The 15,866-nt window shown below is 40.3% G+C and overlaps 1 protein-coding gene across 2 annotated transcripts; it reads left to right on the top strand.

Moving 5' to 3' along the window:
- The first annotated feature begins 1,012 nt into the window (after window positions 1-1,012).
- spata6 (spermatogenesis associated 6) lies at window positions 1,013-15,601 on the top strand. 2 transcript variants are annotated; one of them, XM_071345446.1, is made up of 14 exons: window positions 1,057-1,219; window positions 1,629-1,766; window positions 1,885-1,933; window positions 2,015-2,056; window positions 3,189-3,313; window positions 3,518-3,604; window positions 8,808-8,921; window positions 9,256-9,540; window positions 10,437-10,545; window positions 10,680-10,720; window positions 11,320-11,483; window positions 13,127-13,220; window positions 14,050-14,132; window positions 14,554-15,601. In XM_071345446.1, exons 1-14 carry the CDS (start codon window positions 1,127-1,129, stop codon window positions 14,708-14,710), a joined length of 1,581 nt encoding a protein of 526 aa, XP_071201547.1. In that variant the 5' UTR covers window positions 1,057-1,126; the 3' UTR covers window positions 14,711-15,601. The 2 variants fall into 2 exon arrangements, with proteins under 2 accessions (XP_071201548.1, XP_071201547.1); XM_071345447.1 differs by lacking the exon at window positions 8,808-8,921 and having other exon boundaries at window positions 1,013-1,219.
- Window positions 15,602-15,866: the final 265 nt, after the last annotated feature.

Here is a 15,866-nt window from a genome sequence, read left to right as displayed (position 1 = left end):
GAGAGTGATGGAGTGCTGCATCAGATGACCTGGCCTCCTCAACCCAATTGAGATGGTTTGGGGTGAGTTGGATTGCAGAGTGAAGGAAAAGCAGCATATGTGGGAACTCCTTCAAGACTTTTTTTTTTTTTTTACAATATTTAGTTAGGCAAGTCAGTTAAGAACAAATTCTTATTTACAATGACAGCCTACCCCAGCCAAATCCAGACGACGCTGGGCCAATTGTGCACCGCCGTTTGGTACTCCCAATCACATCCAGATGTGATATAGCCTGGTTTTGAACCGGGGACTGTAGTGACACCTCACGCACTGACTTAAACCGCTGCGCCACTCAGGAGACAGTTGGAAATTGCATTTCAGGTGAAGCTGGTTGAGAGAATGCCAAGAGTACGCAAAGCTGTAAACTTAAAGGGTAGTTACTTTGAAGAATCTCAAATATAGAATATATTTGCCTCCTGAGTGCAAAATTGGCTCAGCGTCCTGAGGGTTTGGCCTGGCAGGGATTGCCTTGTCCCATCCCACACTAGAGATTCATGTGGTGGGCTGGGTGCAGTGCACGCTGACATGGTTGCCAGGTGTCTGGTGTTTCCTCTGACACATTGGTGAGGCTGGCTTCCAGGCTAAGTGGGCATTGTGTCAAGAAGCAGTGCGGCTTGGTTGGGTTGTGTTTCGGAGGACACTTGGCTCTCGACATTTGCCTCTCCTGAGTCTGTACGGGAGTTGCAGTGATGAGACAAGACTGTAACTACCAATTGGATACCATGAAATTGGGGTAAATCAAATCTATATTTGTTTAACACTTTTTTGGTTACTACATGATTCCATATGTGTTATTTCCTAGTTGTGATGTCTTCACTATTATTCTACAGTGTAGAAAATAGTAAAAATAAAGAAAAACCCTTTAATGAGTAGGTGTGTCCAAAGTTTTGATTAGTACTGTTCATTTTAGTTTTTGCTTTTCCCATTTTGTATCAGAAAGTATAATGGATGTATACTGTATTATACTCCCGTTGGTGGCAGTAATGCAACATATTGTATGCTAACCGCCTTTAAATCCCAAAGAAGAAGAAGAAGAATCTCTCCACTCCCTGTTAGAGTTTGGCAGCTATGACAACGAAGTTTGAAAATGGGTGGGTTGACACCTCAAAAGAAGAAGCTCTCCTCCTCTAAAATGTCTCAGAAAGCGCTGAAATGCACCGTGCAAATTCAAATCCAAGCTGTAAGTACAACCTGATATGTTATTTTCTCTCACTAAGTTTTTACTTGATCCATAATGCTAATAATATATTCGCAAATGAGCTAGCTAAGCTAACGTTAGCTAGCTAACCCAAAACCACTCACTCAATAATCTTCGCTAACAAACGTTAGCATGCCATCCATTTTCCAACCATCAATATACACACACAAATGCTTAAAACTACTGGAGCCAACTGCTCCCACTGTGCACAAAAGTGAACTCCCAAGCAAAATAGCTAGATCAGTAACGTTAGGCTTGCCAGCCCATTGTTGAATTTGTCTTTTAACGTTAGCTAATAATAACTACGAGCTACAGTAGCAACTTGTTGCACAAAGTAAGCAATTGCTATCTAGCCCAGTAGCGATCTACAATTTTATTTGTTTGATTACAGATTACTTGTCCAGGGGTTGTGTTACCCAATCAGGAAGACATATACCTGAGTGTCTGCGTCATGGGACAGTTCAAGAAGACTCTCTGTCTGCCTCCTGCCTTCCCTCTTCTATTCCATGAGAACATGGTATTTGTGAAGGTAAGAAGGATAGAAACGCATACTATACCCCGACCCACAACATTGCTTACAGCAACACAAAACAATCATGTTGTCACCCTCAAACTTGCTTTCATATGTTCTTTATCTCCATCTGAAGACGTTCACAGGAGCTGCTGACCCAGGTCACATTGTGGACCTCCTTGAAGGTAGTCATTTCTCATTTTGAGCCTTTTTGTGATAGAATTTTATAACATAAAATATCTTATGTGTCTGTTATCTTCCCATAGCTGACACAACATCCTTTGAACTGATTCAGCTTGTGCCTCCAGGTATGACTTTCCAGAAGAAAAAAATGCAATGTCTTAACAGTTCATGGTTTTTAAGCATGATAGGGACATGCATTTCATAATTTCTAAATGTAACCTGTTTACAAATCATCTCTTGACTTATTTTTTTCACACTACCTACACTGAGTAAACAATACATTAAGACCACCTGCGGAACGCTTTCGGCACCTTGTAGAGTTCATGCACCGACGAATTGAGGCAACTCAATGTTAGAAAGGTGTTCCTAATGTTTGGTATACTCAGTGTATATTTCCTGTTGTAAATTAGCATGGCTATACAGTACATAGAACAATGGACTAATGAAACAAATACCAAAAACTACACTAAACAAAAATATAAACGCAACTTGTAAAGTGCTGGTCCCATGTTTCATGAGCTGAAATAAAAGATCCCAGAAATGTTCCATATGCATAAAAAGCTTATTTCTCTCAAATTCTGTGCACAAATTAGTTTACATCTTTGTTAGTGAGCATTTTATCCTTTGTCAAGATAATCCATCCACCTGACAGGTGTGACATATCAAGAAACTGATTAAACAGCATGATCATTACACAGATGCAGACCACGTGTAACCACACCAGCCCAGGACCTCCACATCTGTCTTGTTCACCTGCGGGATTGTCTGAGGTGTTGGGGTGGGGTGCTCATTCTGATTGGCTGGCCCTGTTTCCCCAGTGGGTGGGTCTATGCCCACCCATGGTTGCGCCCCAGCCCAGTCATGTGAAATACATAGATTAGGGCCTAATGAATTAATTTCAATTGACTGATTTCCTTATATGAAAAGTAAATCAGCAAAATCTTTGAAATGGTTGCATGTTGCCTTTACATTTTTGTTCAGCATATATTTTTGTATTTCTTTCATTAGTCCATTGTTGATATAGTCCCAAAATGTTTTGCATGTCAGCAATCACATTTTGAAGATGTATAACTTTCGCAATACAGCCGGTATGATGCATCATATGATGCAAAATGCATCATACCTTCTGTATTTTGAAAGTTATATCTTTAAAACTTGCTTGCTGACATGCAAAACATTTTGGGACTATATCAACAATGGACTAATAGTTTTTGTGTGGAGTATTACTTTAAGCTATATATTGCTCTGTGGTTTTAGAGGGGGATATTTTGGCCACTATTGAAGAGAACACCAGAGAATTCCTCTATCCAGGCCCCAAGCTGACACCTAGAGCCGGTGGTCCCGAGAGAGAGATGTTGATGAGGAGATCTATCTGTTTCCCTGTGGGTGTACCACCTCCTCCACATGCTTTGTCATATGTTAAACATCTCCAAAGCCAATTTCCTTTCATTTTGTTTTCTTGAGAATGCAATGATTGTAGATTTTGTGTTTGAAAATTGATCTTGCAAGTGATGTGTTATCTGAAGTCACTCTCTGGTTGGGTTTCCAGCTCCTTGTTAAAGACTTGTTTTCTACTGTCCCCTCAGGGAATCTCTCCTAAAGTGGAGTTTGCAACCATGTCTGTCATTGAGGAATGTGATGGGAAAGATAGCCAGCCTCAGCCTGCCTCCCCTGTAAGTGTGTGTCCTCTCCTTACTGCCCTCATCACACCCAGTGTTTCCGTGTTCATAATGAATTGTGTTCAGCTGAGAGATTTGAATGATACCCAGACAGCCATAGTTAAGAAGAAGGAGATGAGGGTTTCTCATTTCCAGGCAAGACAGTGATCTAAATGGTTATTTGGTTTTAAAGCATGTCTTATAGCTTATATAGGCTTATTTAACGGTGGGAGTACTACCTAACATATTTTGTGTAGTCAGTTTAGGTTTACAGCCTATATTGTATTGTACGGTAGGCTCCACATTTTGTGAGCTGAACATGTATAAACATGTATCAATTATCCTTACACTCGTCAAGACTCTTGTCTTGTAGACAGTTAAATGATATGTAAATTGCTTTACATGTTATCATTCAGATTTGTATGTCCTTGATAAAACATGTAGTTGAAAAATACAAAAACAGGCTAATACTGTATAGTGCTACTATATCAACATTGGTACCTTTAACAGCTAAAGGCAGAGGTTGATCGTGGCACATATAAGAGCTCAATAATCACCCTAGTTTGACATTGACTAATTATTTCTGGACTTCTACAGAATGGCTTTTTCTATCATTCTAGTCACTTTCCACCATATACCTATTTTGTTGCCGTGGCTACTGACATCCCGGTAGTTTAGCAGCACATTTAAAGGTATCCTCTCCTTGTGAAGTTAATTATAGAGAAGCAGATCAGTGGAATTGATATCCAGGCCTGGTTTCTGGTGTCTTTATGTGCTTTGTTTAGAGGAACAGCCAGTCAATCAGTGTTCATATCCGTTGTTCTCACCTGGCTTCTCCTCACTGTGTCCTTTGGATTTAAAGGGCAAGTTGTGCTCAGTTGCATAATATTTCCATTTACTTTTCAAACTGAAGATTTGCAGCTCCTTTCAGGATTTGTGTTTCAAAACGGGTGCTATCAATTTTGCTAGTGTAATCCGCTCTGATGGCTATACTTTAAAGGGGTATTTGGCAGACAGACTGCAGGAGAGCGAGAGCAAGGTAGTCATCCATTTTCCCTGAACTTAAAAGGCCCTGCAGTCAGACCAAAAAAAAGATTTTGTTATTGTTCCAATAACAAATTACAAACCTCAGGCCTTTGAGTATTATCTATCAAGTCAGTGTTGTGAAATGTAGGACCGTTCTCCAGGTGCTGTTACCAGAGCCATTTATTTTAATGGGCATTATTGACAAAATGGCTGGATTTGGATGGGTGTAGGTATTCTGTCGTGACCCCCAAGGAGATGTGAATCAGAGTAAAGTTATAGGGAGAAGCATCATTGATGCTGCCTTTAGCCTTTCTTCATATGATGCTAATGGATACTCAGGATTCTCATTACCCTGGCAGGTTGAGCAATGCACTAAGGCTCCTCTTTTCCACTTTTACAATAGGAACCCTTTAAAATGTCCTGCCCTGTAATGGAGAATTTAGTAATTCTCTTCTCCCTCTGTCTCTTGTATCTAGTCTCTCAGACAGCTGTCTTGTCTATTTCCACTGTTGTCACTCTTTTTTTTGTCCGTGTTTGTGTGCATGTCACTCTTTGTGAAGTCTCATGGTGTGGACTTGACATGGCATTCTTTTTAAATGGGTTTTCTCGACATGATTTGCATCTGTTTGAATGGGTCTCGTTTCTTGTTTTATAAGCTACTTGTGGCTCAGGCTTTGTTGTTTCAAGGACACCCTGCTTTATCACCCATTACCAATACCACCAGGCCCACTAATCATATCAGACAAGCACAACTCATGGTGGAAAATGGGCCTTTTGTGTTTAACCAAAAAAGAGAGAAAATAATTGGGGAAAAACGACTTAGTTTCATTTCATTATCGGTCCACTCCAAATGGCAATCTCAATCAGGATTTATTTATTACATTTCCTAAAAATGTGTTAATATGCCAGGATGTCCCAATTAGCATTTAAATTATATTTATTATACAACCATGTAATGCTATTATTAGTCTGAAGCTGGCCATCAAATAACATAAAACATTACGTATTTATCTGGGCATTGCCCACAGGAGCTAAGATATTGCTTCTCAGAATTATGTTGTTAGCGACCATTAGAATCATTGAAGACATTTTGCAACCAAGGTGATATCCAAGCACAGAGGTGTTATTTACGTTGCATAGTTTTAATGGAGGGAATACATTTTTCTAATATAGTAATTTATGCTTTTTGTCTCCCCACTTTATCTGAAATCACCATCACCTACTGATTAACTTGTCAGTTTTGCAGATAAAAATAGTTTTGAGCTAATACTGTGTCAATAATTCTCTTTAGAAAGTAGCATGGCATTCAATATAATGCAGTTTTTTTTTTTTTACCCCATCTCAAAAGTGAATGGTTTGGAACTTTAAGGAGAGCTTCTCCCACTCTGATAATGAATGTGACCATGCGCAGCTCACAAAAATGATTGCTTTCCTTTATGAAATTACCCTGTTCATGTAAAAAGGACCAAATATACACTGACTGTTTTAAAGCAAAATGATCAAAACTATTTATTTATGGTATAAAATCTGAATGATTGGGGTTTTCAATCAGCCGCTCGATGGTAGTTGTGTCCACTCCAGTAGGCTAAAATCCAATTTTCTACAGGGCATTTGTTAACATTGACCCAGCAAATTACATTGGAGGTCACTCAACTACTAAAGCCTATGATTTGACATTGCGAAAGACATTTTACAAGCATCTGAATGCTGAAGGTGTTGTGCAGATGTACAAATAGCCTATTAGAACAGGGATAGGCCTACCTCTGCCTGAGCAGCTGTCTCCCACACTGTGCGCAGTTGTTAACCAGTTAAATGTAACTAAATGTAATCTACGTAATCCCCAAAAGTACTTATTTATCATTAGAGGGCCATAAACAATAACTAGGATACTCAAAGGTTAAAATCTCACCTTTCTGGTCAAAAATAAGTTATAAATTGGTGGTGTAGTCACTTTTGAGGACACGGGCTCAAGTACGCAGTACAGATATGAAATCTTTTATGTATTTCCTATTCAACAAAACTGTATAAGGCTTGCAATGACAAGCTTTCTACATATAGCATAATCAAGTGATAAAATGACTAAGATTTCACCTTATAACTGTAAAATACATTTATGTTAAGTGTTAGAGAAAATTGGCATATTTTCAAAAGGTCTCTCTTGATCAAAACATCTGCCCCCTTCGCTGTGAACGTCTCACAGAGCTCTTGCTTGGCTTCCTGAATCCGTTAGGAACTCGCCTTTCGTCTCATATTAATCTATGACAACGGAAAGTGTTTTTTGTTTAAAATCTGAATTATTTTTGATTAATGGCTATAATTAGATCTCTGAATGTGCTACTTTGATGAAACCACTTTTATTATTAACCCTTTATTTTACCAGGTAAGTTGACTGAGAACACATTCTCATTTACAGCAACGACCTGGGGAATAGTTACAGGGGAGGTAGGGGGGATGAATGAGCCAATTGGAAGCTGGGGATGATTAGGTGGCCATGATGGTATGAGGGCCAGATTGGGAATTTAGCCAGGACACCGGGGTTAACACCCCTACTCTTGCAAAAAGTGCCATGGCATCTTTAGTGACCACAGAGAGTCAGGACACCTGTTTAACGTCCCAGCCAAAAGACTGCATCCTACACAGGGCAATGTCCCCAATCACTAACCTAGCTTCCGAGGCAAACCAGCAGTGGTATGTAGGGTGGTATGCTGCTGGCCACTTTCTCTTGTTGTGCTGTGATGTAAAGATTGCAGGCATATGCTTTGTCCGTGGCTGTGATGTACAGGAGTTGATGTACAGTCGGAAGAACCAATGAAATGGTAGGAAAATCCCAGCTTGAAGTGGTTTCAGATTTCACATCCTACGTGTCCGTGGGAACCAGGGCCAGGCGGTAAGCCATTTCGATCTACAGTATCCATTGATCGATTTAGAAGCTAAAAATGTTGGTTGGTACCACGCAGGTCCCCTAAAAAGAGGTTTAACTGACAGTCATATGCAGTTACATGCATAAAAGTTAGGCTACTGAACTGAAAGGACCCCTCAATTCAGTCACAACAGATAAGAGGTATTTTCTGAAGATATTTACATAAGTATTCAGACCCTTTACTCAGTACTTAGTTGAAGCACCTTTGGCAGTGATTACAGCCTCGAGTCTTCTTGGGTATGACGCTACAAGCTTGGCACACCTGTATTTGGAGAGTTTCTCCCATTCTTTTCTGCGGATCCTCTCAAGCTCTCAGGTTGGATGGGAAGCGTCGCTGTACAGCTATTTTCAGGTCTCTCAAAATATGTTAGATTGGGTTCAAGTCCGGGCTCTGGCTGGACCACTCAAGTACATTCAGAGACTTGTCCCGAAGCCACTCCGACATTGTCTTTGCTCTGTGCTTAGGGTCTTTGTCCTGTTGGAAGGTGAACCTTCACCCCAGTCTGAGGTCCTAACCTGCTCCAGAGTGCTTTTCATCAAGGATCTCTCTGTACTTTGTTCGCTTCAGCTTTCCCTCCATCCTGACTAGTCTCCCAGTCCCTGCTGCTGAATAACATCCCCACAGCATGATGCTGCCACCACCATGCTTCACCGTAGGTATGGTATTGGCCAGGTGATGAGTGGTGCCTGGTTTCCTCCAGATGTGACGCTTGGTATTCAGAGTTCAATCTTGGTTTCATCAGACCAGAGAATCTTGTTTCTCATGGTCTGAGAGTCTTTTAGGTGCCTTTAGGCAAAATCCAAGCGGGCTGTCGTGCCTTTTACTGAGGAGCAGCTTCTGTCTGGCCACTCTACAATAATGGCCTGATTGGTGGAGTACTGCAGAGATGTTTGTCCTTCTGGAAGGTTCTCCCATCTCCACAGAAGAACTCTGGATCTCTGTCAAGAGTGACCATTGGGTTCTTGGTCACCTCCCTGACCAAGGCCCTTCTCCCCCAATTGCTCAGCTCTAGGAATAGTGTTGATGGTTCCATACTTCTATTAAAGAATGATGGAGGCCACTGCGTTCTTGGGAACCTTCAATGCTGCAGAAATGTTTTGATATCCTTCCCTAGATCGGTGTCTCGACACAATCCTGTCTCGGAGCTCTATGGACAATTCCTTTCGACCTCATGGCTTGGTTTATGCTCTGACATGCACTGTCGACTGTGGGACCTTATAGACAGGTGTGTGCCTTTCCAAATCATGTCCAATCAATTGAATTTACCACAGGTGGACTCCAATCAAGTTTGTAGAAACATCTCAATGATGATCAATGGAAACAGGAAGCACCTGAGCTCAATTTCGAGTCTCATAGCAAAGGATCGGAATACTTATGTAAATAAGGTATCTGTTTTTTTTATTTGTAATACATTAACAAAAAATGTCTACAAACCTGTTTTTGCTTTGTAATTATGGGGTGTTGTGTGTAGATTGACGAGGGTAAAAAAAGTGAATTTTAATACATTTTAGAATAAGGCTGTAACGCAACAAAGTGGAAAAAGTGAAGGGGTCTGAACTTTCTGAATGAACTGTATGTTTTATCAACAAACAAACAAATCAACCACAATATTTGAAATATCAAGAAGTAGCTTATTTGTGCAATTGCAGTATACAGCCTAGTTGCCGTTGTGGTCACATGATTCTTGTGGACTCCAACCTGTTGCCTCTCCCTTTGCAGCCGTGTTGTAGACTATCCCCAGACAAACAGTCCCCAGCAAGGCGTAGACCAGTCAGAGGGGCTGTCGGGAGCCCTAGACAGACGCTGAAAGGGAAGGATCTGAGTCTTATTGGTCCATCCAGTGGTTATGAGCAGCCCACTGTGGCCTCCCAAGCCCGTGCTCTCTCTCCCTACACCCACCGCAGGATGTGCCAACTGTCTGAGGAGGCCAGGCAGAGACTCAGCTACCTCCAACTTGGGCCCTACAAGTTCAAGAAGGAAACAGAGGCCCAGATCCCCTTTGTGGTTGGTGTTTACCTCTTTTGCTCTCTGACTGTGTTTGTCTATGTGTGTAGATATATAGCCCAGTTTTCAATGTCCTATTATCTTACTTCTCAGTTAGGCTATTCCATCAGCACTTATTTCACACTCTTTCTTTAAGGATCTCTGTAAGTATAAATAGTTTGCCCTTATTTGCTGCAAACATTGTAAATGTACCAGGTTTGAAGGATATGGATATCTTTTCATAGGGAGGTTATTGCTATGATCAAAGCCAATAGTGTCCAAGCCCCTGGGCATGGCTTGAGAACAACTGGAAGGCCTTTCACTGGCTCCTGTTTCTGTTTGATTGTTAATTTAAATAACATCCAGTCCTGAGGTGTAAATATCAAAGCTGTCATGTCATTAAAGTTAAGATTGGGATTTAGCTGTGATATCAGTGTGGCATTTTCCAGAAATGCAGCCTTTTAAAAGGGAGTGTTTTACAGAGGAAATCCCGGGGCTACAATTAACCTAGGTAATTAAGAGTCAGACCTTGATTAACAAATAGTTACCTATTGAAGTAGCTGAGCGCCGCACTGAATGCATTATCAATGTGTGTTTAAAGCCTGCACTGCGCACGTACTGTATGTGGAAGGAAATAGCTAATTTCTTCAGTGCGTGTGATGATATTCATGTTTAATTGAAGAGTGTGGGGTTCAGTTGACACATCAGCACCTGAATAGAGGTTGAGTTAGTGTCGGTCAGCCTAAACCATTTCTCTCTTAGTCTTTATATAGAGTGACTAACTCTGGAATGAAAGCTAAATATAGCAGGAGAAATGAGCTCCCTGCGTGTCATTACATGCTGCTTGTTTAGCACCTCTATTATTACTCTAATAATGACTGACTTTAGCTGATTGTTTTGTCTTTTATATGCTACAGGTCACCAGTACTCGGAGTGTCTCCATGATTGAGACTCCATCTCATCTCTCCTCTAAAATAAGCCTTCCCCACAGCAGGTCCACCAGCTTTGCTCTAGACCCCTTAGGAGGTGAGTAATTATGTGTAGCAGTATCTGTGTTGGTGGATGTAAATACATTGTATTTTTTGATATACCTGACTAATTTATAGATTACAACTTTTGCGCTGTATGGTACAGTACTGTTGTTCTTATTTTCTCCTTAGATGTCTCTCTCCTTGGCAGCTATAGACCAAAGCCTGTTAAAGTAAGTCAATATATTGAATATATATATATAACACATGAAAGACAATATTACGTGAATAATAAACATTACATTAATTATTTTGTGCTTGAAAGGAATGGAAATAAATAGTATTTCAAATACTGCGTGTCTCCATGTTATTAAAGGTCCAATGCAGCTGTTTTTATCTCAATATCAAATCATTTCTGGGTAACAATTAAGTAACTTACTGGGATTGTTTTTAAATTAAAATGGTCAAAAAGAAACAAAAATAGCTTCTTAGCAAAGAGCAATTTCTCAAATAAGAATTTTGCAAGGACTTTTCTGGGAGTGGTCTGAGTGGGGAGGGAAAAACTAGCTGTTATTGGCAGGGAGGTTTGGAACGCGCTTCTTGGTCTATTAACTAATTTACCGCCTGGTGATGTCAACAGGCTGACCTAAACAGGCTGAAATTTCAGGAAATCTTTTCAAACAGCTCGTACACAAAAGGGGTATTATCATAATAGTGTGGAAATGTATATAAAACACAGAAAAATCACGTTTTTGACTGCACTGGGCTTTTTAGGAGAGATAATGCAGTGTGTTCAACAGTGCTGATCATAGGTCTTCTTGTCTTTCTCCAGGTAGGCACTGGCTGTCTGAAGACTCAGAAATCACCAGGGAAGTCTTACAGACAGGACTGTTCCAGAACCACAGTCAGGATGGCCCGGTCAGCCCTGGCTGCCCAGTCCTCTACCCCAGTGTGTGGCCTGAGTCCCCTGCTCAGCCGCTCCTCCCTCAGAGAGCGGTAACAACACACCCGCTACGGGAACACAGTTCAACACGTATTTTTCTGTCCTGGCCTCCTGTGGGGTTTTTGCTATTTTAGTTTCCCACGCAACCGTCCTCCTGAGATAAAGTTAGATAATAAGGAGCATAATTAAAGTCCCTGCTAATGACTTGGTGTTTTGTCTCTTCCGTCCCCTGAGTAGTTTGTGCAGATCACCAATGACAAGATCTGAAACTGTGTGTCATTGGGTATCTTCTTTAGCTTGAAATCTCTATGGTTTTTCTCCCAGATGAGTAAAAAGGGGAAGAAAATGCGTTTTTGGTAGAATTTGACTAGACTTTGTCATGCTCGGAGCTAAGCTATTGGTGTTTGCTCAAAAGATGTTGGAAGGATTGCGGGAGAAACTACCTCTCCCATATTTCCAATTATATGCTATTGACAATTTGGACCTCATGAGAACCTGGCCAGATACAACAGACTTTGTACTTGTAATCTTTATTTTGATAACACTCGACAGCCAAGATGAATATCCCCCTCTCTCAAATGACAGGATCTGATGTCTTGTCATGTTTGTTCATTACTTAAAAGAAAAAAATGATCCCTGAGAAAACAAGGGAAAATGGTATTGATTGTGTTTCAGCGAGACCGAATGCATTTGACCTGATGCACACTTTAATAAATTCTGAGAGACCCTGTCATTGATCTGAACAGCTGCGAGCTAAACCAACAAATGTTTGGTTGTTTGTTACGCCACCTCCCTTTTTTCAGTTCATAAGTAAACATTAAAATCAATAGGCAATTTTAAACTGGAAAGTAAATTGTAGGAAATGAATGATGCTTCCCTCAATTGAAAACGCGACAGAAGTCACAGTGCTGGAGATTAAGCTGGGCTTTGTAGATTCCGACAACGGGAGAAGGAGCACGTCTTGTGGAAGTCTTTGATGGAAAAGCAAATGATAGATCCTTACATCAACTTTGCCCTCCACCCTCAGTCTATTTATGTTGTGATGTTTGTCCTTTATGACTATCTGTCTGAAGCAGCGACTACATTTAGCTGATTAAAGATAAAAGCAGCACCAAATGGCAAGACAGCACGTCTCCCTTACCAATCAGATGTGAATTGGAAGTAATACAGGACTTAGAAGTATTTACTTTGTCTTTTGTAAGCCTCTTATTTTATATGGCCCTTTTTCCAGTTACGGACAGCAATACTTTTATGTTGTACTAAAAAAATAAGTCTGTCCCTAGACTAATAGACAGTATTCTCACTGTTGACATACCACTGTTTAGGATCGGAACACAGAATCCAATCACACTCTTTTAGAAGAGTTGAATTCAAAGAAATGTGAAACATTCAAAGCCTCAATAATATAGAGTAGTTACCTACATGCTACAGTGGGTACATTTAGCTTTTTATTGCGGTGCGTCTTTTGTCTACATGTTTTATGCCTGTTTTATATCCACTGATATTTTTATCCCAGGACTTTCCTTGGCATACAGCACAGACTAGTGGAGAAAAGGATTGCTGTTCAGAATACATAGATTACTTTCTTTTCTTGAGTTAAGGGGACAATATTGTAGATACATTTTGATTCCTGCTTACCATAATGTTACATACTTTGTTGTGTGAAGGGGATGTGACTGTAATGTCATTATTCTAGGTTCCATAGTAGTGAGTCCAGTCCGTCTAAGGAGATCCACAGTCGAGTCCAGAAGATTCTCCACACCCATTCTACTGACAGGAAACTACACTTTGTGAGTAATGTATGCCCTTTTAGGATAGACAAAGCATAGGCCCCTACTGATATTGACAGATCAATGCCTAAGACGCATTTATAATATGGAGCTTGGAACACTTCTGTTGGTTATGAAGATTAATATGCATGTTATGGAACATTAGTTCTGTACTACATCTTTGTCTAGGCACACTTTGATTTTACTCATTTGGTGAGCTGAACTTCCTCTCACCTCTACATTTTTGTTCCCCATTTTCATTTAAATTTAAAGCCTTGAAATACCTGTTCGGCTCGGTTTACCTCAAATGGGAAAAGCTGTCGAGTTGGCAGGTGTTGTTAATAAGACGTATCACTTCCCACCCTTTGCTGTTTGAAATATCCTGATGGCGAAACCAAAGGGAAATCTGTTTAATTACCCTAAAGCTGTCTGAAAGCGGCTATGAAATAAAAGGGAGACGGGGTTCTGTGGGTGGGAGATCTTCAGGCAATAAGCTTCTGTTACGGGCTCATCTTCTCCAGCACAAAAATAGAGAAGGTACCAAGGAGCCTCAGCATGGTGCCAACAGCTACATGACTGAAGCAGAGCTTCAAGAGGAAGAGATGCTTAATCCACACATAATGAAAAGGAAACACTGAGGGGGATTTACTTAAGAGAATGAAATCAAACAACTAAAAGAGCTTGACTTTAAATAGGATATTTTGAATTATAGTAAACAGTGCTATATTTTTGGGGTTTGTGCAATTAATTAATTCGCTAATGTCACGTCACACACTTGGAGTGCATAATTAGTTAATCTTTTCAGTAATGCTCAATAATAGTAACAAACAAAATATTTGTATATTTTCAGGATGAGGATGGGTGTTCGGCTAAGCGGGGGCCTCCGCTCTCCTGTGAAGACTCTTTATGTGACAGCCAGGCCTTCCAGGACAGGTACACACTCTAGGCCTGTCATAATACTTTGAAACACCTAATCACTGACATCTTCGTCATCATAATAACCAGAAAGTCTTCCCACAGACCATCTTTCCACTGTTATGCAGAATAGTTTACATTTGTTGTACCACAATTATAGAATATTCTATTTGCTTATACAAAATGCATAATAGACCTATATACAGCACTTCTGATAGCTTGGTTATCGTAACTTAACTACGTTTTTTTTGGTACCCGTTTCTCCTACGGACCTGTAAGTTTCACTAATGCACAATCATTGCGAGCTTTCGCAAACATGACACTATTATTTGTACGTTAGTTATCTTCGAACAATAATTAGAACGATGTGTATTAATGACCTGTACTGTAGCATTAATGTTCTTAACCTGAGGCCTTTTCTGATGTCCTCCCGCTGCAGGGACACTGCTGGAGAGACATCTGTCCACCTGGACAATGGGACATTCTGGAGCAGTCAGGTTGCCTGCTACACAGGGAAACCCCACAGGGCTGTGTTTGAGGACAGTCTGCGACTCATCTACAAGAACATGTACAGAAGGGCCTTGAGCACCACCTGAGACCTACACTATTATTGCTTCAGACACCTGGCTGGGTTCCAATTATGACTGTGATGGTACTTGATTGCTAAGATGAAGGAACACTAACCCTGTGCTATACTATAACCAAAGCTTTGTCATATGTGCCCTGGTGACACTGATTTTAGCTCATTTATAGGGTTACATGTGTGCACTATTTACAATTGTACATATCTTTGTACTAAGAATGTTTATCTAAACTGATTTAATAACTGTACTTTAAAAAAATATCTTTCCTGTCTATCTTGTGGATTTGGTGTACTCATTCTCTGGGTAGAAACTGGTTGAGCAGATGTTAATTCATTTGTTCTCTTTATGTGGATTTGTACCCTCAGACAAAAAAATTATCTGTTTCATGTTCCAGCAAATATACACATAATGGAAAGGGTTGCAGAGAATAGCTTTTGTAAAACAGTCCCTTTGGGCACAATGCAGCCCATTCAACTCAATTGGCTTATCAGGATGAAGACAAAGTACAGTAGACCAATGGCTTAAGGTGGTTTTGTTCAATAAATCATTGGAAAGTTGAAAAAAATGAGTGCTTGAACTAAGTATGTCTGGTCATCCTAAAATATCAATTCATATTGGATATGTCAGGGAAAAGTATGAATAGTTCCCAAGCAGTGTTTCTTGGCACTTCAGTCCAAAGCCTCTTCAGCTTGACTTAAGTATGCTAAATGGGGAAACTCCTAACAAGTATAGCAATGGTGGCTATGCATAATATATTTGAAATCTTGATTTCTATTGTTTATGGCCATGAATGTAAAAAGGCCCAGTGCAGTCAAACATGTTTCATATACTGAACAAAAATGCAACATGTAAAGTGTTGGTCCCATGTTTCATGAGCTGAAATTAAAAATCCCAGAAATGTTCCATATGCACAAAAATCTTGTTTCTCTCAAATGTTAAGCATTTCTCCTTTGCCAAGATAAGCCATCCAGCAGCTGACTAAACAGCATGATCATTACACTGGGAACAAAAGGCCACTAAAATGGAGTTGTCACAACAATGCCACAGATGTCTCAAGTTGAGGGAGCGTGCAATTGGCATGCTGACTACAGGAATGTCCACCAGAGCTGCTGCCAGAGAATTTGTTAATTTCTCTACCGTAAGCCGTCTCCAATGTCATTTTAGAGAA

This window comes from Salvelinus alpinus, chromosome 16, assembly GCF_045679555.1.
Source record: "Salvelinus alpinus chromosome 16, SLU_Salpinus.1, whole genome shotgun sequence".
In the NCBI taxonomy this organism is placed as follows: Eukaryota; Metazoa; Chordata; class Actinopteri; order Salmoniformes; family Salmonidae; genus Salvelinus; species Salvelinus alpinus.
Note: the sequence above shows the minus strand (reverse complement) of the source record. Positions and strands in the feature narration are given on the sequence as shown.

What these genes read in the sequence shown, in the direction of transcription:
- spata6 (XM_071345446.1), top strand. Translation starts at nt 1,127, where the DNA reads ATGGGTGGGTTGACACCTCAAAAGAAGAAGCTCTCCTCCTCTAAAATG. An exon ending in AGGCCCAGATCCCCTTTGTG is followed by an intron (nt 9,541 to 10,436) that starts GTTGGTGTTTAC and finishes TATATGCTACAG; the next exon opens with GTCACCAGTACTCGGAGTGT. An exon ending in TGCTCTAGACCCCTTAGGAG is followed by an intron (nt 10,546 to 10,679) that starts GTGAGTAATTAT and finishes TTTTCTCCTTAG; the next exon opens with ATGTCTCTCTCCTTGGCAGC.